This window comes from Nannobrachium achirus, assembly GCF_963921795.1.
Source record: "Nannobrachium achirus genome assembly, chromosome: 22".
Classification (NCBI taxonomy): Eukaryota; Metazoa; Chordata; class Actinopteri; order Myctophiformes; family Myctophidae; genus Nannobrachium; species Nannobrachium achirus.
Window position 1 is genome coordinate 771,457 of NC_137829.1, and position 24,183 is coordinate 795,639.

The following is a 24,183-nucleotide window of genomic DNA, read 5'->3' on the forward strand; positions in this document are numbered from 1 at the left end:
AATCTTTGTGTGATAGATAGTCTTGAAAAAAGTAACAAAAGTAGCAGATCCACAAACGTATAGTGTGTTTTTAGATCTTTCTTTTGCGCGACACTCCTGTATGACGAAAAGGGGGCATACGTTTCTGCCAAACGCAAACGATATCACACTGACTACACATTGAAGCAACCGGGAATCCAAGGGTGTTCCGGGTGTTTCTTCGATCCCCTCGAGCAGAGTGGACATCCAGAGGTCAAGTGCAAAGTCCCCCCCCCCCCCCCCCTCTTATGTAATGCCCCAGAGGATTCTGCAAGGCCCACCACAGCTGAGCGAGGCAGAGTAGAGAGAGAGCCAATCAGACGGTCCCAAATAACTCTTCTCTTCTTCTCCCCCGGCAGGGACTCAAACCGCTGCTGAACAAACATGGTTCCTCCCCGCAGTTTGTTTTAGCGTCGGCTAAGTTTAGCTCTGTTTGTTATTGGCTGATCAGAGGACGGTCTCTAGAGAATTTGTCCCCGTCACAATTAATAAGGGGTAAAAGTACACAATGAGGGGCACTTGTGATTTATTTATTTACTTTACCCCACATTCCTCCAGGCCAAAAAAAAAAGCTACCCCCCATGCATCAATAGTACATGGATTCTCAGTCGACTGATTTCAGTCATTTGGATAGAAGCCAGCCATAGCAGATCTACAAGCTCACAAGCTTAAGATCTACAAGCTCACAAGCTTGTAGATCTGTAGACCGTCTATTTCCGGTTATTCGCAATATAGTGCACGTTTGGAAGCTTCTTCCATGAACGTGCATTGCAGAGAAATGTAATAAAAGCAAAGGTGTTTCGCTTCAAATATGGGATTTCTTCGACTGCTGGGCCTTGTGGTGGAACTTGACGTTCAGTAATTGGGTCTTATATGATCAAAATAACATAAAATAACATTATAATGTGTAGACATATCTTAAAAAAACAACAACAACAAAAAAACAAGAAATGTACATGGAGTTGCGTAGGGGTAGGGGTCATCAATATGTCTGTAGGCCGAAGCTGAGCTGTGGAATAGCAGCAACATGGGTTTAGAACGATACCTTAAACTTTCAGTCATGGGATTTTATTTGTATTTTTTTCTTTAATCCGTCAATGTTCGACCGTATGTCTGATGTGTGTGATGTGCTTCTTGTCCAGAGTTGGACAGTATGTCTGATGTGTGTGTAGGGCTGTCACGATTATGACATCTTACATGGCGATTAATTGTCACTCAAATAATTGTGATTAATTGTTGTTGACAATTGCATTTCTGTTTGGCTTCTAGGCTTTGAAGTTGCACATGGCAGATATGACACATAAATATGCAATGTTTGTGATGTTGTTCTTGTCCAGGGGTGGACATTATGGGCTCTATTATGATCCAGGTCTTATGCCTTATGCCTTAACTTCTTTGCCTTTTTTTATATTTTGAAAAACATTTTTAAATACTTCAAATGCTGATCTACATCTGCACGTTGTGAGCTTGCAGATCAGCTATTTGAAATATTAAAATAAATATGTCTATATAGTAAAAAAAAGGCAAATAAGTTAAGGCATAAGGCATAAGACCTGGATCATAATAGAGCCCTATGTCTGATATTTGTGATGTTCCTCTTGTCCAGGGGTGGACATTATGTCTGATATTTGTGATGTTCTTGTCCAGGGGTGGACGGTAGCAGCCGAGATGGAGGTGAAAACGTCCCTTCTGGACAACATGATCGGTGTGGGGGACATGGTGCTCTTGGAGCCCCTGTCTGAAGACTCCTTCATCGAGAACCTGCGGAACCGCTTCGACCACAACGAGATCTACGTAAGTCCTGCTATAGACTCTGCTCTGTTAGGTTGGCATATCCAAAAGTATGTGTTTTTTTGTTTTTTTTTAGCTCAGGACCCAAAAGAGAAATCTGAGTCATCTGCAGAGACAAGACCCAAGCTAGTTAAAATGGCAGATCTACAAGCTCACTGAGACCTTGAGGATCTTCTATTTAGATTTACTTCTTAAACTTTTTTCTTTTATTATAATTCTTTGCATTTATTTATGAAATACTTCTGCCGTGACACAAACATGGGTCCTGACACACTGTTTGTTGGGAAACCGTGTTCTGTGTGACTATATTTGAGGTAAACACTTTTTTTTTATTAATTAATTATTTTTTTTACTAGGGGAAATGTTTTCCTCATTGCATTTATAATAAAGTATTGGGAGCAGTTGATCTACAGGTCCCTAACAGTGGCACTGGGCTCCTAACAATGGATTGGAACCCAGGACCTGAGCCACCCTCTCTCTAGCCTCGCAAGCCAACCCAAGCTACGTCATCACCAATGTGCTTCCTTTCTCGGAACCCGCCTCACACCGCTCCTGATTGGTCGAGCGGCTGCTACAGCTCTCGCATTTTGTAAACAAACCATGTCCGACGTGAGTTCACAAATCGCAAATAAAAGCTGCATTAAGCGAAGTTTTATCTGGAATCAACGGCATCTCATAAAAACGAACAACAGTTTGCACCTTTGGAATTTCTGTATGGAAAAGACGTATTTGATGTTCTCCAGACGATGTTTTGATGCGCTGATGACTACTGACAGGACCTGTCAGTCAAAGTGAGTAACTACGTCATCGCGTAATGCGTTGTCTATGGAGAACTCCCAGACTCTCCCCTGGGAGAGTCTGGCTGTTGCGAGGCTACCCTCTCTCTGCCGACCCAGTTAAAAATGCTCCGCTGACTTCTGTAGTTCTCTTGACTGAGCCTGTCATCACTGTCCTTCCCCCGCCCTGCTTTTGTTTATTCCCATGTTGTCAAGAGAGATGACAACGTCCCCGCGGAGCGGTGCGTGCAGACACTTTACATATAGCTCTATTGTTCCTCCGTTCATTCAAGACCCGGTCCATAGAATACAGTGGCCCAAATGTAGCGTCCACCCCCACCCTCCACCGCAGTCACCCAACCAGTCAATAAATCACATCGCTGAGGAATGCAGATGATGTCCTCAAATGAGGCAGAACATCCAGAGCTCAGGGATGATGAGATTCACTGCGGCTGACTGGCTCTCTGGGGGCTGGGGGGGCTGGGGGGGGGGGGGGGGGGGGGGGGGCAAGAGGGCCAGGCTGGTTGAGCAGAGAGATCCCTGGATCAGAGCGCTTGGCTCTGGGCTAGGGAACACTCTCCCTAGGGATGGGACGATAATCGTTATTATCGTTTATCGTGGTTAAAAAACACTCACAATAATCGTTTTGTGGAGGTTTGAATTTATCGCGAAATGATCCCCCGCCATGAACTGGGATCAATTCACCCTTTATTTGCCGAGCTGCATATTTGGTACCATTTAAACCCTCTATAATTGGTAAAACGGACCTTGAAATAACGTACTTGATAGTCTTTTTTTTCACTCTCTACCAAATCTCTGCCAAAATTGCAGATCTACAAGCTCACAATGTGCCGCATTACGACACGTTGTGAGCCTGTAGATCTGCAATTTCTTGGCACATGTTCCGCCCCATGATAATGGATGTTGGGGATATTTTGGATTATCTATATTTGAAATCACAATTTCTTTGGTCACAATAATCGTGACATGAAAGTCTCGTATTGTTCCATCCCTAACTCTGCTAAATAGACATCAGCCTCAGATGGAACACTCTCACCGAACAGCCATCAGCAGGGACGTGCTGGGCCCCTGATTCAGCCTGGGAAAAAGAGTTGGAGAGGCCCTCATTGCGCGCTAGAGAGAGAGATCTCTCTCTATAGCGCTGCTGCTACTCAAAGATTTGTGACAAAGTGACGGGCCAATTACATGAGTTATATTTTGTCGTTGTCGGGTGGAAACCTTGTACGTCCAAAACCGTTTGTTTTGTATTTATCATTTTAAAAATGATTTAAACTAGTGAAAACAGCCGATCTACAAGCACACAACGCCTCGCACCGCGAGGCGTTGTGTGCTTGTAGATCTGCTGTTTTCACTACTTTTGTGCGACGGCCTTGTATGATGAAGCAGGGCTTTGCTTTGCGAAAAAATGTACACATTTGAAACTTGGAGATACAAGGTTTCTGCCCGACAGTGACGATTTACTTTGTTGTCCGGCCAGCCCCCAAGATGGAACAAAGGCCGACATTGTATTTCTTTTTTTTTTTTTCCTAATGGCCGGCCTGGACTGGCCGTTCGGGAGTTGTCCTGCTTTTCCCAATGGCCAGCACGTCCCTGGACATCAGCCTCAAATGGAACACTCTCACTGAACCAGACATCAGATGATTACAGCTCTCGCTCTGGTTGTCCTCGTCTTGGCCCACGGAGCTCAGTGGATGACATCACCACCGCACGGAGCTATGATTGGCCTCGGCCAGCGGCGCTGTGTGCTGCCCTGAGCCCGTATAGCCACTTCCTGCTGAGGAATGGGAATGTGTGGCAGTGTTTTTGACATGTTCGGAGTTGCCCTTGTATTGCGTCCATCGCAGACTCCTGCCTTGGCCGGTACGCTGTGGAACTAAAGATCCAGGAAATGATGCATGTTTAAAGCGTGGGTCTGTTCCCAGACTCTTTCCATTATGCCGTTTTGGTACATTTAACTTGTTGGGCGACATCCTTTTATTGTTTGATGTTGCCATTAAAGGAGTAGTTCACCCCCAAAATGAAAATTACTCAATTACTCACCCCATGAGGACTTGAGTTAAATAATATATATTTTTTAGTTTTTGTCGTATTCCTAAGCCTATAATTTGATTATAATAAATGTACCCCTATTGATTGCGGATGGAGACCCAAATGCATTTGGTTCTCCATCAGGAATCAGTGGGTCTACAAAGTCTCCTCAAAGTATTGTCTTAGGAATGCCACAAAAAACGAAAATATTATTGAACTCAAGTCTCCATGGTGTGAGTAATCAATAGAAAAAAAAGTCATGTTGGGGGTGAACTACTCCTTTTAAAGTAATGCAGCATCAGCACTATATGCATGCACACTTGGCTGTTCTGATTTACTGAATGGTAGAACTGTGCAAACGGAAGCCGGTCAATCAATAATTCGAGCCATGCGTATAATAATGACATGGCATTTGGATGGCACAAGCTGAAACCTCAAAATGGTGACCACGTGAACATTTTTATAACAATACAGAAGCCTATATTTATCCACTAAATCTGACGCATAAATCCCTGCGTGCACGAGTGTTTTGTACCTCAGTGACACATGATTATTTATTTTTTGATGTATTTATTGCCCCCTGGTGTGTCATATAACAGGCCCAACTAGATGCATGGCTTTGTTTTGCTGAGGGTTCCACACTCAGTGAGCGTATATTGTCTGTCAAATAAAACACCACGGAAACTTAAACACAATTGGGCTCTCCTTGGCATCTGCTGCACCACTTCTTACCGTCTGACTTCACCTAGTTTTGATGAGCCAGCGAAAATACGGTGGGATCAGATGTCGGTTCCTGTCATGGCACGATGTTGAATGTTCCCGGAGAGCTCACTGACTCCCCGTCTCCCCTCAAGCGCTGGGTGTGTGGAAGCCAGATCCACCCAGTCTGCCATCAGGGGTGTCACAAGGGCGGGGGGGGAGTGGGACTGAGTTACTAGGGCCCAAGTTGGAGGGGCCTTAATTATTTTATACTTTTGGTATTGAAAAATAGCAGATATACAAGCTCACAGCGCGGCACCGAGTGCCGCGCTGCGAGCTTGTAGATCTGCTCATTTTTGAAAAGTCGTGAAAATGTATGCAAATCTTTCAATATATGTATTTTTTAAGCAAACATTTGTAACTCAAATCTTGCTTCTGGGGGGTCCCTGGAACTAAATATTTTGAGATGGGGGTCCGTGGCCAAATACATATCATTTTGGGGGTCCGTCACATGAAAATGTTTGAGCACCACTGACATAGAAACATAGGTTATTCAAAAAACCTTAGAAGGATTTGAAATATTCAAAGACTTGCGCACATTTTTCAAGATTTTTCAAAAATAGCAGATCTACAAGCTCGCAGCGCGGCACTGTGAGCTTGTATATCTGCTATTTTTCAATAGTTAAAGCATTCATGCGGGGCCCGCAGTGAATCTTTGTACCCAGGGTGGAGGGGGGGGGCCCGCAGTGAATCTTTGTACCCAGGGTGGAGGGGGGGGGGGGCCCGCAGTGAATCTTTGTACCCAGGGCCCAGAAGTTGGTGCGACCCCCCTGCTGCCATCCACCATAAGCATCATGTCTGGAAGGAGAGTTTAGCCACCAGGAAGTCCCTGTTCTTCTTTTCCATGCTAGCTTGTAATTTCACACTCCTGCAGGCAGATTTGCCCCCCCTTCTCTCTCTCTGTAATTTACTCATCAGTTTTTCACTTCGTTCCTCTGTATACTGTACAAACAATGTTAACGGCATTTTCAAAGTATGATGATGGTTAAAGGACAGCTTTTTTGGTTTTGTTTTTTACAACAAGGGTTCATATTTTAGATTGCAATTAGAGAAAAGAAAAGATGAGCGTTAAAATGTTTTCATTTACTGCTTTCCATCGTTATTGGTTGGGGTCATTCATACAAGTGGCTACAAGTGGCTAAATATGTCTTTTTAGACACAAGCCCATTACCAACATTTACCGCAATCTTTGATGGGCAGATGCGACTTAAGGAGAACACACACCGGACGACGGACGTGGCGCGTCAAAACATACGCCCCCATTATTTTCAATGAACTAAAACCCACACTGAACAATGAACTAACCCACACTGAATGAACTAAAACCCACACTGGCGGCGTCAGACGCGTGCAGGCGCGGGTCTGCCGCCTCGCCTGCCGCACCGATACGACACTGTTTTTCCAGCGTTGCAGCGCCAACAAAAGTGAAAAAATCATGCGTTTGCATTTTAATATCAAAAGTACAGCCCTAATGTATCCTATCAAACAAAAAAGTAATGCGTGATGACATACGTTAACTCCACTTAATAATACATGAGGACAGAATGATTGACAGGTGCCTGTGACAATCAACTTCAACAACTCCCCGCGAGCCAGTGTTCACTGCGCTGGTTTAATGGCTCCCCCTTCCCCCGCCTCCCCCGCCCGTCCTCTCCACACAGTGGAGCGCTGGCCTCAGCCAATCACAAGCCGTGGCCGACGTCTCGTCTCGTCCTGTGAACGCAGTTGTTTCCGTAGCCGCTGCCTTGTTACAGTCTATGTGAAAAGCTGTGACACTCACCGGCGTCAGCGCCGCCCGTCTTTACATATTAATTTCTTCAATGCGTTATGACCCTCCTACTTCTTTTTTTTTTTTTTTAAGATTTGTTTTTGGGCTTTTTATGCCTTTATTGATAGGACAGTAGACTGACAGGAAATGTGGAGAGAGATGGGGAATGACATGTGGCAAAGGTCGTCCGGATCGGGAATCAAACCGGCGACGCCAGCAGGCATCCATAGCCTAGTATGTGGTATGGGCCTTGACCACCAGGCCAGCGGGCGCCCCGACCCTCCTACTTTTTGACCGTCATATCAAATCCCCCCTAGCGCTTTTTCCCTCCTTTCTGGACCGTTTCAATAGGAAATTTGTCACCATAAGGAAGTGGAGCAAGTGAAGAACTTATGTTGCAGTCCGTCTTTAAACAGAAAATGAATGCTTGTTCAGGTTGGGATACCAATTTTACTCAATCAGGATAGAGAACTCAATCAGGATACAGATTAAACAACAGTGCAATTGGAAGTGATGACACCAATAAGTGAGCAGACAACATGGAACTGGATCACTATGAACGAAGCTCAATGGTTACCCTCTCCTGATTGGCTGACATATTGTCACAGTTGTCACCAACCTGAAAATGTATTTTGGGTTTGTTGAAGAGTCGGAGAGACATGGAGACCCCTGTTACTGAACAAACACTCTATAGCAATGTTTACTACTATCAGAACATTGTGCTTTAACCTTTTAACAGAATATTTTTTTTTATTATCATCCATCATACTTCAGTCCCATTATAAAGATGAGATCATATGCAATAGCAGCACCATATAATGACCCCTGCCTCATTTGATGACAACAATGATGTCTGCCCTGAGTATCGCCGTATTGCCACGCCACACAGATAACAATCTTGACCGTAGGCCCTTCCAAACCCTGGGCAGCAATGTGTACAGGAGTCATTCTGGCAGAAGGGTCTTTTATTTGTGCATCACATTTGTTGCCATGGTGAGTTGTTGCTTTTTTTTTTATGGTGCCTATTTTTGTATTTTTGCATGTATTGTCTAACCGCCGTCAGGAGCTATAAGGCACTCCCAATCCACCACGTGTGTTTACATTATGGCTCACACACCGCAGGGCTTGACATTAACTTTTTGAGGCACTTGTCCTATGGACACATTTCCCATTCACTTGTCCAGGCACAAAAGTCACTTAAATTTGACTTTTCCTTTTTTTTTTTTTTTTTTTTTTTTTTCAGTTTGTTTTATTTGACAATACATAAGACTCCCCTTGGCCCCTGTCCACTCCACAGTCCATAGTCTGCATACAGCACAAAGTCCTGTCCACTCCACAGTCCATAGTCTGCATGCAGCACAAAGCTGCTAGGAGCGTCACAGAAAAAAACGTGAAACCAAGAGCCACTTGTCCAACGGACAAGTAACTTTTTAATGAACTTCTGGTTGAAGATGTAAGATGTACATGGACAAGCCTTAATGTCATTCCCTGCACCTCTGTTCCTCACTGGAACACGTGCGCGTTTACATCACTGCTCACACACACACACACCTGTTCTTCACTGGAACACGTGCGCGTTTACATCACGGCTCAAACACCTCTGTTCTGCTGGGCACCTCAAAAAGGTCCCGTTCCGCCGCCCTGCGTACTCTTCAACAATGGGTCCGTGGGCGGTGGCGGCGTTGCCATGGGAAGAGGCCTGTTGGAGAGCGTTATGCAACACCCATTATCACGAGAGAGGGAGAGCGGGAGAGTGAGGACAGTTTCGATTGATGGCTTAAAACCCATTTAGGCCTAGAATTATTGAATGCTTTAACTATTGAAAAATAGCAGACTGCGAGCTTGTAGATCTGCTATTTTTGAAAAAGTCGGAAAATGTGTGCAAATCTTTGAATATATGTATTTTTAACGTTTGTAACTCAAATTTTGCTTCTGTGGGGTCCCTGGAGCTAAATATTTTGAGATGGGGGTCCGTGGCCAAATACATATCAGTTTGGGGGTCCTTCACATGAAAAGGTTTGAGAACCTCTGACATAATATTCTCTCAAGGACAGACTAACTGAGCTCCATTTAAGTGAAAAGGACCTTTTCTTTGACGATGGCTGGCCAGATTGCTGACATAGAAATATAGGGTTTTTCAAAAAATCTTATAAGGATTCAAGACAGGGTCAAAATTATAATTTTCACGATTTTTCAAAAATAGCAGATCTACAAGCTCGCAGCGCGGCACTCGGTGCTGCGCTGTGAGCTTTAACTATTTTTCAATAGTTAAAGCATAAATTAATGATATACAATAATGTGTACCCGTTCTAAATGGGTTAAAGTGCTGCCAGGGTTCTCTGTTGTTGAGTGAGGAGGAGGAGGAGGATGATGATGATGAAGAAGACAGTGGTGGCAACATGTGCTTTCAGAAGCACTTATCTTTAAACGACTGCTATTGTTGTCCTCCACTTCGCAAAGTCACGACCTGCGTGGATGTTGCATCACGCATCGTTTGAAGCCTGTCGGTCATTTGGATTCCAAGCCAGCGCGTCTTCTGTTGCGCAGCGAAAACGGCCGAGCTACAAGCTCTCAATGCGTCCGAGCTCGTTGATCGGCTGTTTTCTTGTAAGTGGCCAAACTATCAACATGTACTTGTTATGAATGCTTGATTCTGATTGGTCAATCGCTTGAAATCAGCGGTGTGTTATTTGTGGATAATAACCACTCTGTCCAATGAAAGACTCCTGAGCACCTGATTGGCTCATATCAATCTGTCCAATCAAAGGCTCAGAGCAACCGATTGGCTCATATCAATCTGTCCAATCAAAGGCTCAGAGCAACCGATTGGCTCATATCAATCTGTCAAATCAAAGGCTCAAGAGTACCCGATTGGCTCATATCAATCTGTCAAATCAAAGGCTCAAGAGTACCCGATTGGCTCATATCAATCTGTCAAATCAATCAATCTGTCTAATCAAAGGTTCAGAGCACCTGGCTGCACTGTGTGATGTTAATGCTGTATCCAATGTGACAGCCATGTATAACAAACACACAATGTCATTTACAACTAAACGTTGCTCTCAGGAACGTTTTTTTTTTAAACATTTAAAGTGAGAAATGGATGCTGCAGTAACCCAAAATTAGATTGTATTTGATTCAGCACATACTTGTTTTCTGAGGAAACTGTGTTGTGCGGGCGAGCGGCCAGCGCAATACTTGTGGAATACTTTTCATTACCGTAAGCAAAGGAGAGCTATGTTTTGTTGTTACTTTTGAGTCAATTTATAAATGTATTTATTAAGCAGCTGTGTAATAACTAATCAGGATACTTCTTGCCATGCTGGTCTTCAGACTTTCAGGGCCATTAATCATCCTATCGGGAGTTATTTTATTAGGATGTCTCTACTCTCAATAAGGGCTCGAACACACTGCCCTACTTTTGAGACGAGTGTGCTGTCGCCGATATCTAGCTGTCGCTAGATATCTAGCAATTGATATTTGTCTCTGTCGCAAACTGGACATCATCCAGTATGAAAGAGGTTGCACACCCTGAGAAGATCTGTGTTAAATGAGAGCACAATGTGATCACAGACAGAACGACTGTCTGTCTGTCTGTCTGTCTGTCTGTCTGTCTGTCTGTCTGTCTGTCTGTCTGTCTGTCTGTCTGTCTGTCTGTCTGTCTGTCTGTCTGTCTGTCTGTCTGTGTATAGATGGATATATCATGAATAGGCTAATATAGACCTTTATTCAGAGGGTAAATTCAGGTGTCCTATGGGTAGTGATATTGCTGTTAAATAATATTCTGTTTCATGACTTTCATCATAATAATATAGATGCTGTTTCATAGCAATATAAAACCAAAGCATCTCACAATATGTTGATAAAACCACACAGCAGCCTGGCTGGTGTTATTATGAAAACATGGAACAGGTGCGCTGTGTGCCATGTGTGAGAGAGGAAAACCATTAGCGCCCGCTCTCATGCACAAATAGAATAAAAACAAATGTATTGGGGATGCATCCTGGTGAAATATCTGGCAGTGTGTGACCCCTTGTCGAAAACCACAACGAGCCGATTTCAAGAAAGTCACTTGTGCAGCGTGAAATACTCTTAATGATCTGATGACTCGCCGACCACGCAATATCGTACAGTCCGTTCGAGCCCTAAAGAGTGAGGAGGCGTCGTTGTCACTCCAGCGTCAGAGCCAGAGCCTCTCATTTCACACCTCCCTCCTTCCCTCCCTGACTCTCGTTTTCACCCCTGTGATGTCGATCCGCGTGCCGAGGGCTCCCAGGATTCCACACATTTTTCCTTTGTTTTCGGGTCGCTCCAGCCGGGCTTCAGGCCTCGGGCCGGCGTGCCTGAACAGTGCATCAGGAACTGTTGGTTCTAGCTGAGGGAAGCATAATGTCTCTCACCTCAGGTTACGATCAGCATCCAAATGGACCAATGGGAGGAGGGAAAGGAGGCAAGGCTGAAGCTAATAGCTGCTGTTGTTGTATAAGTATAATACATGCAGGGGTCTTGAACGTTTTCAGGCCAAGGACCCCTTAGCTGAGAGGGAGATAAAGCAGGGACCCCCCCACTATATATTGTGTAAAATTGTGTTGCAGATTTTCATCAACTTGTTTGACAGCACTGTCATCAGTATGTTCATGTTAATGTTTTTTTTCCCCAGACATTTAACACGTTGATACTTAGTAAATTGGACCTTTCACTCTGTATTTGGTCTGATCTTCTTTTTTTACCTCTACACCAAACCTATTAGCCAAAAATAGCCGATCTACAAGCTACAACGCCTTGCAGTGTCTACTGGCTCTTCCTATCCGTCTCATTGTGTCTGTTGCTCTCTCTCCCTCCTCTCTCTATCTCTCTCTCTCTCATCTGTGTCCAGACGTACATTGGCAGTGTGGTGATCTCTATCAACCCGTACAGACATCTGCCCATCTTCACGCCAGACAAAGTGGAGGAGTACCGGAACAGGAACTTCTATGAGCTCAGTCCACACATGTGAGTCTACACTACAGAGACCCTGTTTGCTATTTCCACCCTCCAACTCCCTCAACGCCCATCCCTAATAGAACCATCTATTCGAGATTAAGGATGCTCCGATTTATCGGCCACACATCGGTATCTGATGATATTTGCCGTTATCGGTCAGTATCGGTATCAGCACATAACGCTGACATTAACCGATGGCAGTAGACGATATGTATCTGTTGTTGATAAGCATACGTTTTGTGCTGGCTATGTTGGTGTGTTGGTTGCAGGTTTGCAGCCTACCAAGCTGTATTTCTAGTATGATTTGATCTTTATAGTGTTTACTGAACAGTTGCTTGGTCTAACTAGGTTTTTTCTTAGATTACTATTTCTATGCACTTGATGTTGATGAATTAATGTATTGCCTCGCTTATTGTAAATCTCTCTGGATTAACACATGGGATGCTCAGGTTTATAACATTTCTAGCTGTTGCTGCTGCCGCCGTTCACTCACGCTTTATTTTGAAGAGCCTCGGAAGCTTTGTGCGTGTGCACCTGGGTGTCCGCTGACGATTGAGGAAGATAATCCATTTGTTGACAAACGCTCACGAAACTAAAATCCAAACCGCGGCCGACCATCGCGGTAAAGTGTCGCCGTGAAAACAATCAGATCTCTGCTTCCCTGGCGTTCTTTTCACCTCATTCATAGATAAAGCCCTTTTTATGTTTCAGAGTAGAATGGAAATCAATGCAACCAGCTTGTGCCATTTTCTCTCTCTCTCTCTCTCTCTCTCTCTCTCTCTCTCTCTCTCTCTCTCTCTGCTACGGGGTGACATATGGACTCGGGTCATTCAGAGGGCAGGCAGCTGCACGTACAGTTAACCCTTCGTTGTCTCGTTCAGGAACGAGACAACTCCTTTTGGCAAGGTGACCCCTAGTGGCCTTAACTCGTTACTGAACGAGTTTGGCACCCAAGTTGTTAAGAGCTAAATGCCTAAATTGTGGGGTCCTGTCTGGTCCGCTGTGCTCCACGGCAGGGCGTCCATCTGTCCGTCTGAACAGGGGCGCCAGCACCGCCGGCCGGACGGACGGACACCGTTGTTGTTGTTGTTTCTGGTGCCAGGACGAAACAAAAGGGCTGCCGCTACTCGTCAATTAGCTCACCGTCACCCCGGGTTACAGCACAGTCTCTTGGCACAGTCCTGCTGTGTGTGTGTGTGTGTGTGTGTGTGTGTGTGTGTGTGTGTGTGTGTGTGTGTGTGTGTGTGTGTGTGTGTGTGTGTGTGTGTGTGTGTGTGTGTGTGTGTGTGTGTGTGTGTGTGTGTGTGTGTGTGTGTGTGTGTGTGTGTGTGTGTGTGTGTGTGTGTGTGTGTGTGTGTGTGTGTGTGGACAGTGACAGATGTGTCCAGCTGGTGTGTATACATTTGGCAAGAACCGCATTTAGAGTGAACATTTTTAACTAAAATCTTTTGGGGGTCCTTGACATGAAGATGATTGAGGACCACTGGTATTGGCAACATACGTTTTGAAACCCACATTAACCACTTCAGCCCTATTTACGTTTTTGGCCATTTGAAAATAGACGATCTACAAGCTCACAATGTGGCGCGTTGTGAGCTTGTAGATCTGCTATTTTCAAATGATTTGTATACATTTGAATACTTGAGTACTTCATAATGAGTACTCTGGCTGTCTAGAACAGTGTTCTCACAGTGGGGTCCGGGGACCGCCAGCGGTTCCAGGGGTCCCCAGCAAAAATGAGTTAATTAATATAGCATTGCGGTGATTGCAACCACTAATTATTTCATACTTTGGCTAAGCGTGTTTCACCAACTTTTTGAAAAATCGCTGACTATTCTGCGTCGCTCCGATCCGCGCACAGGAACGTTTAAAAGACGGCAACAGGTGTGCTAGAAAGCTTTTTTTTCCCGGTTAGACAGTTGGCTTGACAGTGACTTAATGTTTCTGTTCAGCAACGTCAAAGTCTTATAGGATTTAATGTGAGCTCCTCATAATTCTCATCCATGTCTGTCAGGGTTAGGGTTAGGGTCTGTCAGGTCTGACTATGGTAGCGTTACGACTACAAGTCAGCAACCTGTCTAAGCCCTTCACTAAATCCTCTGGGGCCAAGTTGCAGGATGCCTGTCAAATTAGAGCGGTTAAGATGGTTATCCGTGGCAGCTTTGACCCCGGGGGCCGACGGGGTCGAACGTGAGGGGAGGGTAATGGACATGACGTTCCTTTTGTTAAAGCACTAATCCCCCCCATCATGAAATACATCCCCTGTTCTTGATCGCCCTTCTGCTCTGCGTTTTAACAATGTTAACACATGTATGTTCAAAAGTCAAAACAGTTACTTTTCAGGAATTGAAAAAAGAAAAAAAAAGAAAGTTTTCTAATGAATACAATGTAATCATTATTTAGTCAAAAGCTCCTGATAATGTTTCATTTGTTAAATATTTGTAAAACCCACAGACAAACGTAACCACTTTCGACCCATTGGGCATCATGTCATTGGGTGAACATTTTGAGAAACAATCTTTCAGAAATGGCAGAAAATTGCAGACATCCAAGCTCACAATGTGTTGCGCTGCGACACGCTGTTTAGCTTGGAGGTTGGCTATTTTGGGTGAGTGATGCCACACTGAACTAAGCATAATCAAGTGAATACTGGAGATGTGGCGTAACGGCATGGGTTTCTACACAGAGTGGGCAATTCTTTCAACATAAGTTCAAGTTCAGGAGAGTTTGGACAAGGCAATTTTCTTGAATGCTTTCTTCAGGTATGGCATGGAGAGGGGGGGGGGGGGGCATTTGAATTTCTTTCACCACAGTAAAAACTGCATTCATGGTCTGGAGAGGGCACTTTTTACAGACGGCCCCCTTTGATGTTGTGTGCACGTGCCTGGATCATCTGGACAAGACTGTGGAATAGACCAAGACCAAGGGCTCTCTAGCTAAAGGAGATTAAGCCGCCTTTAATTGGACGTCACCGGCCAAAGTCGCATTGTTTCCAAACACTCATTGATCCTCCTGCCAGACCATCTGGAACATCCCCTCTCATTGGTCTGTAAGTGGATCCCCCTTGGTTCAGTAAAAGCCATTAGTCCTGTCATCTGTTTTTTTTTTCTTTTTTTTTTTTCATCTTAAATTTTTACCCCACCCATTTTTCACCCTGTGTCAATTATCTAATGTAATTCTGGGCGCTACATTCCCTTGCCAACCTGTGGAGACAACAGACTGACCTCATGCTTCCTTCTATGTATGAGCAGTCCGAGTCGCTTCTTTTCACCTGACAGGGCAGAGTTTCCCCGGTTTGACGTACAGTAGCCCGTGGAAGGAACACGTTATTCCAACCAGTTCCTTTCCCCTCCATCAGGCACCCTGGCTGGCCAGGGGGAGGCAGGATTGATGCATGTTTTTTGTGAGGGTACCTACCCTAGGAGACATGGGGAGAACATGCAAACTCCACACAGAAAGGCCCTATCGCCAACCCCACCGAGGGTGCTGATGACGTTGAGGAGAGAACACGCCCACAGCTAAGTAACCCAGGACCTTTTAGCTGTGAGGTGACAGCGCTACCGACTGCACCACCGGGTTAGGGTTAGGGTTAACCCTAACCCTAACCCTAACCCTAACCCTAACCCACCTCAGTCCTGTCATCTTAAAGGGCCTATGAAGATGAGTTTCATGGATTCTATTAGATTCTATTATTGGTGACCCCAGGGGGGACTGAACCTCTAACCATCTTGATACAAGACCTTCTATTATTGGTGACCCCAGGGGGGACTGAACCTCTAACCATCTTGATACAAGACCACATGACACCGCTTAACCAAACGCTCTGATTTGTGTGTCTTTGAATGTATATTAAAGTCAAACATTGGCTCCAGTTTAATGCCTTCAAAAACACGGGCTTCTCTCACTACATATTCCACAAGGCACAAGGTCACGTCATCCCTGCTCCTGTACAGCTGGAAGTAATCATTTGTGGCTTGGAAGCCCATTTGGATAGAGAGCCATTTGCATATGTTTAACTTACTGGTATTCAAATTCAGAGTGGTAAATGAGCTTGACTGCAAGCCAAGGCAATTATATGTTTTGTGTTGGCTTTGAATACGGATAAATAATTATGTTTCTTGTTTTACTTTTTTTTGTATAAGTTATTTTCTTTTTTTGCTTGAGTAGAGAAAGTAATTTTCTCCACAACAATTTACCACGGCAATTCATGGCAAAAATCCAACCCAGTCGGGTTATTCATCCAAATTAGTTTTGAGACACTCAGTAGAAAAGGGATGTAAAATCAGAAGAGCAGCATTTGGGGACATAGCAGTGAAGAGCTCTTTTCAAAAGCTAGAAACAAAGAGAATTTGCCGTTTCCCTGTAGACTGTGCCTATCAAAGGTCACTTGTGCAATAAAACAAGTAGATTAAATGGAAGACAAACATTGACGCTGGCTCAGCCAGATCTATGCTCTCCTAAGCTAAGCGATTGTTGTGCCCATAATATAACGCGTACTGCAGAGGAAAAATGGAGGACACACACACACACACACACACACACACACACACACACACACACACACACAGCCCACAACCAATAGTCTAAACAAATATGCATATCAATGTGTTATTGAAAAGTGTAAACTTGTGATGTAAAAAAAAAACGGTGATGTAATTTACCCATCCTATAACAACTAGGAGCAGTGAAGTCATTTACCCATCCTATAACAACTAGGAGCAGTGATGTCATTTACCCATCCTATAACAACTAGGAGCAGTGATGTCGTTCACCCATCCTATAACAACTAGGAGCAGTGAGGTCGTTTACCCATCCTATAACAACTAGGAGCAGTGATGTTGTTCACCCATCCTATAACAACTAGGAGCAGTGACGCAGCCATTCTACGGCACTCAGGGAGCAATTAGGGGTTAAACTACGTTATCATTTTAGGGGGGTCCTTTATTTGGCATAAGAAAAGTGTGTAGAACTACTGAATTAGAAGGCGTTTGTAGACTGGGTCTTAATGGGTTAAATGGATGTGAGGTTTGGAGCGGACGAGGGCGGCTTGTGAAGCCACAGCTCCTGAAAGCTAATGAAGAGGAACTTATTCGTCAGCCTTTTAGAAATATCCACCACATGAGTTAGGAGAACTCACAGCTGTGTTGGTTGAAAGGCACTTTGAGGCAACTTGGAGCTGGGCTTGTGCCTGCTGCCACAACGGTGTGTAGTAACTGAGTACATTTACTCAAGTACTGTACTTTAGATTTTTCTTTCCTTTTTAGTATGACAATTTATGTACTTCTACTCCACTGCATTTGAGGCAAATATTGTTCTTTTACTCCACTAAAAAAATATCTGAAAACGTTACTAGTTGGGCTACTTTGTACATTTTGATTATTACAAAACATGCATTAACCACTTCAGCCCTATAGACAGATTTATTGTTTACCAACATTGAGACTGCACGCGCAGGTGACTGTTTCATATAATCAATTCCCAACAGATCCCCAAACCTGTTGTTTTGGGGAGCGCTGGTTTCATGTTCATTCAACCTCCTCTTCTGTGTTGGCTGGTGAGACGCACCTAGCGAGACATATACTTCATCCCGCAATGATATTCCGCGCCGAGCCGAACAGCTGACATACAAGCTCACAACCGCGTCGCATATGCGACTGTTGTGAGCTTGGAGGTCTGCAGCCGTTCTCTGCGCGAGACACCGTCGCGGGATGGAGCATAAATTAGGCTTGATGGGCTCCAGTTGCACTAGCAACTGTAGGGGTGGTTTTGAGGGCAACTGCTTTGAATTGCTATTATTGTTTACACACAACAGAAACCATGGATTATATATTTCAAGAGCGAAAAATCACAGTAAAAATCCAAAGCATTCTTCCTCCACACTGGGAGAAAAACAACATCTGAAAGTTTAATGGGATGCATTTTTACACACGAGGCTGGTAACCACTTTTACATTGCATCTTATGAGCGGTCGGTTTCTTTTGCCTCTGACCGATCAGTGTGATGTGTCAGTTTTACACATTTTGAACTTGTGAAATTCAACATTTTGCACACAATCGGCTATATTTCCCTTTTTTTTGTATTTTTAAAAACCTTTTAAAATACTTCAAATAGCCGATCTACATCGACACAATGTGAGCTTGTAGATCAGCTATTTGAAATATAAAAAAAATGTTTTTCAAAATAAACAAGATTTTAGGGATAAGGGGTAAGGCATGGACAAAAATATAGCCCAATGAGTACTTTCTGTTTTTGGTACTTGCATTTATTTTGAGACCAATATTTTTGTACATTTCCTTTTACAATTTTGAATGCTGGACTTTTACGTGTAACATAGTATATTTCTACGTTGCAGTATTGATATTTGTACTTAAGTAAAACAACGAGAGTACTTTTTTCCCCCACCACCGGTAGGGCCGTGGGAGGGCGTGGATCTCTGATAGCAGCCCTTGATGACCGGGGTGGGCCTGGGGTGGGCCTGGGGTGGGCCTGGGGTGGGCCTGGGGTGGGCCTGCCCTGCCCTGCCCTGGCAGGCGGGAGAGACCACCCCTGGAGAAGTACTCACACCTCGGGCTGCTTTATGATCAGCCCTGGTGGGCTTCCCAGGGGGAGGAGCTTTATAGACGGGGGAGGTCGTCTTCCCAGGGGGAGGAGGTTTATAGACGGGGGGAGGTCGTCTTCAGTTCCAGACACGTGCATGGGGGGGCAGCCTGGAGCACATTTGTGTTAAAAAATAAATCAATGACAGTTGGTCCCAGGCATCACCAGGGACGCTGGCCATGTTGTAATTAAGCTGTTGTTAAAGAGGTGCTAACATAGTTTTGCACTTTTTCTGTTTTGTATGTGTCTACGGGGTTAACATTACTCTAATAGACCCCCAGGTGTGGTTATAATGTGCAAATGTGTCTTCCCCGTTTATTTTTGGTTACTTCCTGAAAGCTTAAAACCTCTGAGTCAAAAGGCTAAATTGAAATACACTGATATAATGACATGACAATATCATCCGTTCATCCCCTCCCCTTTTTACCATTCAACAACACTGTGGGTGTGGCTAACTTCAGCTGGGTCACCACCCGCCTGAAAACCAGGCATACTTCTCTTTCAACTAACAGTCTGTCTTTGCTTGAAGCCTTGCCACTTTGATGCTGCATTTATTAGTATTGTTTTATCATGAGATTAGCCATGCCGCTTGTCTGCTGGGCTGGACTTTTTGATTGCTGGTGATATCATATCTATCATCTCTTGTATGAGGTTAAACAGAATAGCACAATAAATCACAAGCTTAAATGTGTCATCGTAACATTGAGCTTCAGTTAGTCCACTTTACCCAGCACCACTGTCACAGCACACACCCTCTTTTTATGAACAACCAGGTTTACACACATCATTTAAATTAATTTCATTTTTTGGCGGTCGCTTCTCGACCTTGGGGCGTCTTACTTAATAGACATCACTGATGATTACTTCTCAAACATCTCATTGTGTGTATGAATGAATGAATCAATCAATCAACTTCATAAGCGCTCAGGTAAAGTACCTGCCCACCACCACGGAGGTTGTGGGTTCGAATCCACTGTGGTGCATCCGGCTTTGGCCCGTGTTCCTACGGGCTAGGGGGGCGGAGCCTGTCTGCAGAGCATGTTTTGGGGAGAAAAGGGGGGAAAACACAGTGTGCGCAGTAGAGTGTGCGGGGGCTGGAATGAGGATCAGCATCTCTAAATCTGAGGCCATGGTTCTCAGCAGGAAACCGATGGATTGTGCAGTCCAAGTAGGGAGTGAGAGTATGAGACTTTACCCCAGGTGAAAGAGTTTAAGTATCTTGGGGTCTTGTTCACGATTGAGAGAAAGGGGAAGGTGGAGAAGGAAATGTACTCTTGTTTTGTCATCGCAGAGAACGAACAGCAGGGTAACGGATGACTGGACACGCTCTAAAGACCACTAACACACCCCACACAGTGTTCACAACACCACAGTGTCCAAACTGTCCATTAGCTACCAGCTTTATTATGTATAATTTGGACACCTTGGAAACACAGTGCTTTAGTGTCCCTCTAAACAATAATCACTGCTCCTCTCGGTTCTTAACAGCGCACAGCTCTGTGTGTGTGTGTGTGTGTGTGTGTGTGTGTGTGTGTGTGTGTGTGTGTGTGTGTGTGTGTGTGTGTGTGTGTGTGTGTGTGTGTGTGTGTGTGTGTGTGTGTGTGTGTGTGTGTGTGTGTGTGTGTGTGTGTGTGTGTGTGTGTGTGTGTGTGTGTGCGGTGCATGCAGAATATGGGAAGTTGTTAAACATCCTGGGTAAAGATAAGGTGAGTATTTCTGCCGCTAAAGGTTAAAGGTCGTTGACTGAATGACAGGAAAAGGCCTGTTAATGAGAGATAGCCTGTCACCGTCATGACATTTTAGTTGGCCATTAATTGTCACAAACATAATGTGTGATTTGCAGTTTAATTGTGTTGTTTATGGCATTGAACATTGGAACATGTAAATAACATGTTTGCCTCGTTGGCTTTGTGAACAAAAACATAGGAACAACATAAGAACTGTCATCTCTTTTGAGCGGTGGTCACAACGCTCCTATACGTGGCCGTGGGTATGTATGTATGTCTGTCTGTATGCGTCCGTGTATGTAGCCTACAGTGGACTGTGCCGCTGTCCACTTGATTTAGAACCATTTTTAAAGGTGCATATCATTTCTGTTACTCAAATCTCAAATCAAAATCGAAACAAGACGCGTGGCTTCGCGCTGCATTTGGAGCTTGTAGATCTGATACTTTTGATACACTAGCCCTTACCCGTTCAAAGATATGAGCTCCAAAATGATGTGCAGTGTGTGGGTTATGGGATGTGCACTGTGCATACAGTATATGAGGGATGGAAAGTAACTTTAACTGGTGCTTGCATGATAATATGTAGGAGCATCAATGTAAGAAATACCCGTTTCGTTTAATGGCTAAGCCCCCCCCCCCCCCCGCCCGCCCGCCCGCCTGCCCGCCTGCACACACACACACTCCCCCCCCCCCCCCCCCCCCCCCCCCCCGTGTGTGTGTGTGTGTGTGTGTGTGTGTGTGTGTGTGTGTGTGTGTGGGTTTGTGTGTGATTGTGCATGGCCTGAACAACAGCGCCCCTCCCTTAACATGTGTGGTCACAAAAGGTACTGTAGGCTAAATAGATATAGATACACCATAAAAATGCTATTATACAGCATACGATTTGTGAAAGTGACAAACGGGCTTCACAGTTATGTCAGGTGTGTTCAAATGCTGATGGTGATGCGATTTCAGATCAATTGCTCCAGCCACCGAGGAGAAACGCTGTTTCATACAGACAGACAGACACTCACTCACTCACTCACTCAGACAGACATTCGCAAAATTATAGTATAGATTTGAGTGATGCTGTGGTAGGATAATATGACATCTATAGATTACAGTGCTTGGTGTGGACAGCCCTTAACTCCTATTAACACAGTAACTGACTAAAGTCGGGATTTTAAACCCGACTTGAGTCGGGGTATAACTTTTCCAATTGTAAACCGTAGCGTGCGGTATGCAGCACCCGGCACTGATGCAAAAACTCAAATTCCCATAATCCTTTGGTAGATGTAGTCATCCGGAAATGAAAACCTCTGCGTGAATGTATCTCGTAATCATCGGCAGATTGCGTTCTTATTTATAACAGGCCCTTCTCAATTGACCATGACAACAGTGTGGATGGCCGCGGTTATAATCTTTTCTTTACCAGGGGTGAAAGAAAGGACGAATCATTGTCCGTTCCCGGGTCGTAATCGGGACACGGTGGTACGTTCATGGAGCCTCGAAACTACGGTAAAAAACACTGAAAAACCCTGGAAGAATTATTAATGAATTATATGCCCGGCATATAAATACAGTAGTGGGCACGTGTCCAGTGTTGTGTTCTAGACTTTTTTTGTGGGCATACTATAACATATGATCCGTGGCTATTCATGTGGCCAGGGCATACGCCAGTGCATAATGCCTATCAAATACGCTACTTTGAAAGGTTCACGAGGGCAGACGCTATTCATATATATATTTTTTTCGACAGCAGACAGCGCATACGTGCATTACAGGTAGAACACGGCACTGCATGTGTGTGTCCCGCCTCCCCCTGCTGCACACCACAGTGCTCTGATGTGTGCCATCGCGTTGACACAAATCAGTGGCCCTTCACTGTGTACAGAGACCTCACAGATGGTGGCCAGGAGTCACTTCTGTCTGTCCCTCAAGTGGCCAGACCTCTCTCTGTGTGTGTGTGTGTGTGTGTGTGTGTGTGTGTGTGTGTGTGTGTGTGTGTGTGTGTGTGTGTGTGTGTGTGTGTGTGTGTGTGTGTGTGTGTGTGTGTGTGTGTGTGTGTGTGTGTGTGTGTGTGTGTGTGTGTGTGTGTGTGTGTGTGTGTGTGTGTGTGTGTGTGTGTGTGTGCGCAACCGTGCCTCCCTCGAGAGGGGGATGGTGTTTCCCTCTCCTGTGTAATGAGGTAGTGAGGCCCCCGCGCCGGCGCCGCTCCCCACTCTGAGCACACACACCACTCAGAGGTCAACGTCACGGCTGGCTGGTGGAGTGAGGGGGACCGGCAGTACCATGGCATACGTTTTGGGGGAGGGGAGGGGTGGGGGGTTCAGCTGCCCTTCCAAAGGGTAGTGTGATCGCTGCCTGGCTGAAGGGCCTGCTGGGGAACACGCTTCATTAAGCCAGAGAGTTTAGGGCACCTGGGACATGTCTGGTGGGGCGGGGGTTTTATAGCTGCATGGGTGAGGAGGGTGAATGCACTGGCCATCACCGGTCTGACTGTGAAACAGACCGCAAAGTGTCCACGGGCACCGTGTGGGTTTACTGTAGGTGGAAGGCCGCTGTGTGGGAGTGGAGCGTGGGTCACCACTGTAGGATACAAGCAAAGCTTGTTTAAATCCCTTGGACCCCCCCCAATCCAAACTGAAAAATAAAAGACCCTGATAGTGTCAGTGAACCACATTTTACACACACTCTTGCCCGGAAACTAGGGCTGTCACGACTCACGATTATGACATTTTACATGATGATTAATTGTCACTCAAATAATTCACAACGCGTCGCATGTTGTGAGCTTGTAGATCTGCTAATTCCACTATTTTTGAAAATATATTAAACATTTTCAACATGGAAACGATTAGACAATTATGTAATAATTGTGACAGGCCTATTCAGAACACATTCATTTTCTCTCAGAACCAGTTCAAAATTAGCCTCCGAGTTACAGACCCATAATTAGGGGGTTCCATTTGGTTCCTGTTTCTTTTCTTTTTTAGATTTGTTTTTGGACTGTTTATTCCTTTATTTGATAGGACAGTAGACTGACAGGAAATGGGAGAGAGATGGGGAATGACATGTGGCAAAAGTCGTCCGGATCGGGAATCGTGTGCACATCTTTGAATATGGGGGGGGGGTCCCTGATACAATATTTTGAGATTGGGGTCCATGTCCAATTACATATCATTTTGGGGGTCCTTCACATGAAAAAGTTTGACCACCGCCAACATAGAAACATATCTTTTTCACAAAAACCTTAGAAGGATTCAGAAGACAAAATATAATATAATACAAAGATGTTTCAAAAATAGCAGATCTAACAAAAGCCTCTGTTAACAAAAGGCTGTCACACATACATACAGTAGCACCGCATTCTTACCATGCTGGTTTACAGTATGCTCCTACAGTAGACTGAGAAGCTCATCGTTGCGTGTGTGTCTACAGTACGTCAGTGTTTGCTGTTATAGTCTGGGTGTTTATCTTAGCCTGACGGTGCCAGATCTCTCGTGTGTGTGTGTGTGTGTGTGTGTGTGTGTGTGTGTGTGTGTGTGTGTGTGTGTGTGTGTGTGTGTGTGTGTGTGTGTGTGTGTGTGTGTGTGTGTGTGTGTGTGTGTGTGTGTGTGTGTGTGTGTGTGTGTGTGTGTGTGTGTGTGTGTGTGTGTGTGTGGCCAAGATCGCAGCATCTTACTGCAAACCATGATGTCACAATGATGGGTCCTCGATGCTAGAAATACTCTGT

At 44.8% G+C, this 24,183-nt stretch overlaps 1 protein-coding gene across 1 annotated transcript in view; it reads left to right on the forward strand.

The window, feature by feature from the left end:
* myo1b (myosin IB) overlaps nt 1-24,183 on the forward strand; it is a 171,322-nt gene that overhangs the window by 28,288 nt on the left and 118,851 nt on the right. The window contains exons 2-3 of the mRNA XM_080753508.1: nt 1,666-1,812; nt 12,038-12,153. Coding sequence (XP_080609634.1) covers nt 1,687-1,812; nt 12,038-12,153 — 242 coding nt within the window. The 5' untranslated portion in view covers nt 1,666-1,686. The remainder of the gene's footprint in view (nt 1-1,665; nt 1,813-12,037; nt 12,154-24,183) is intronic.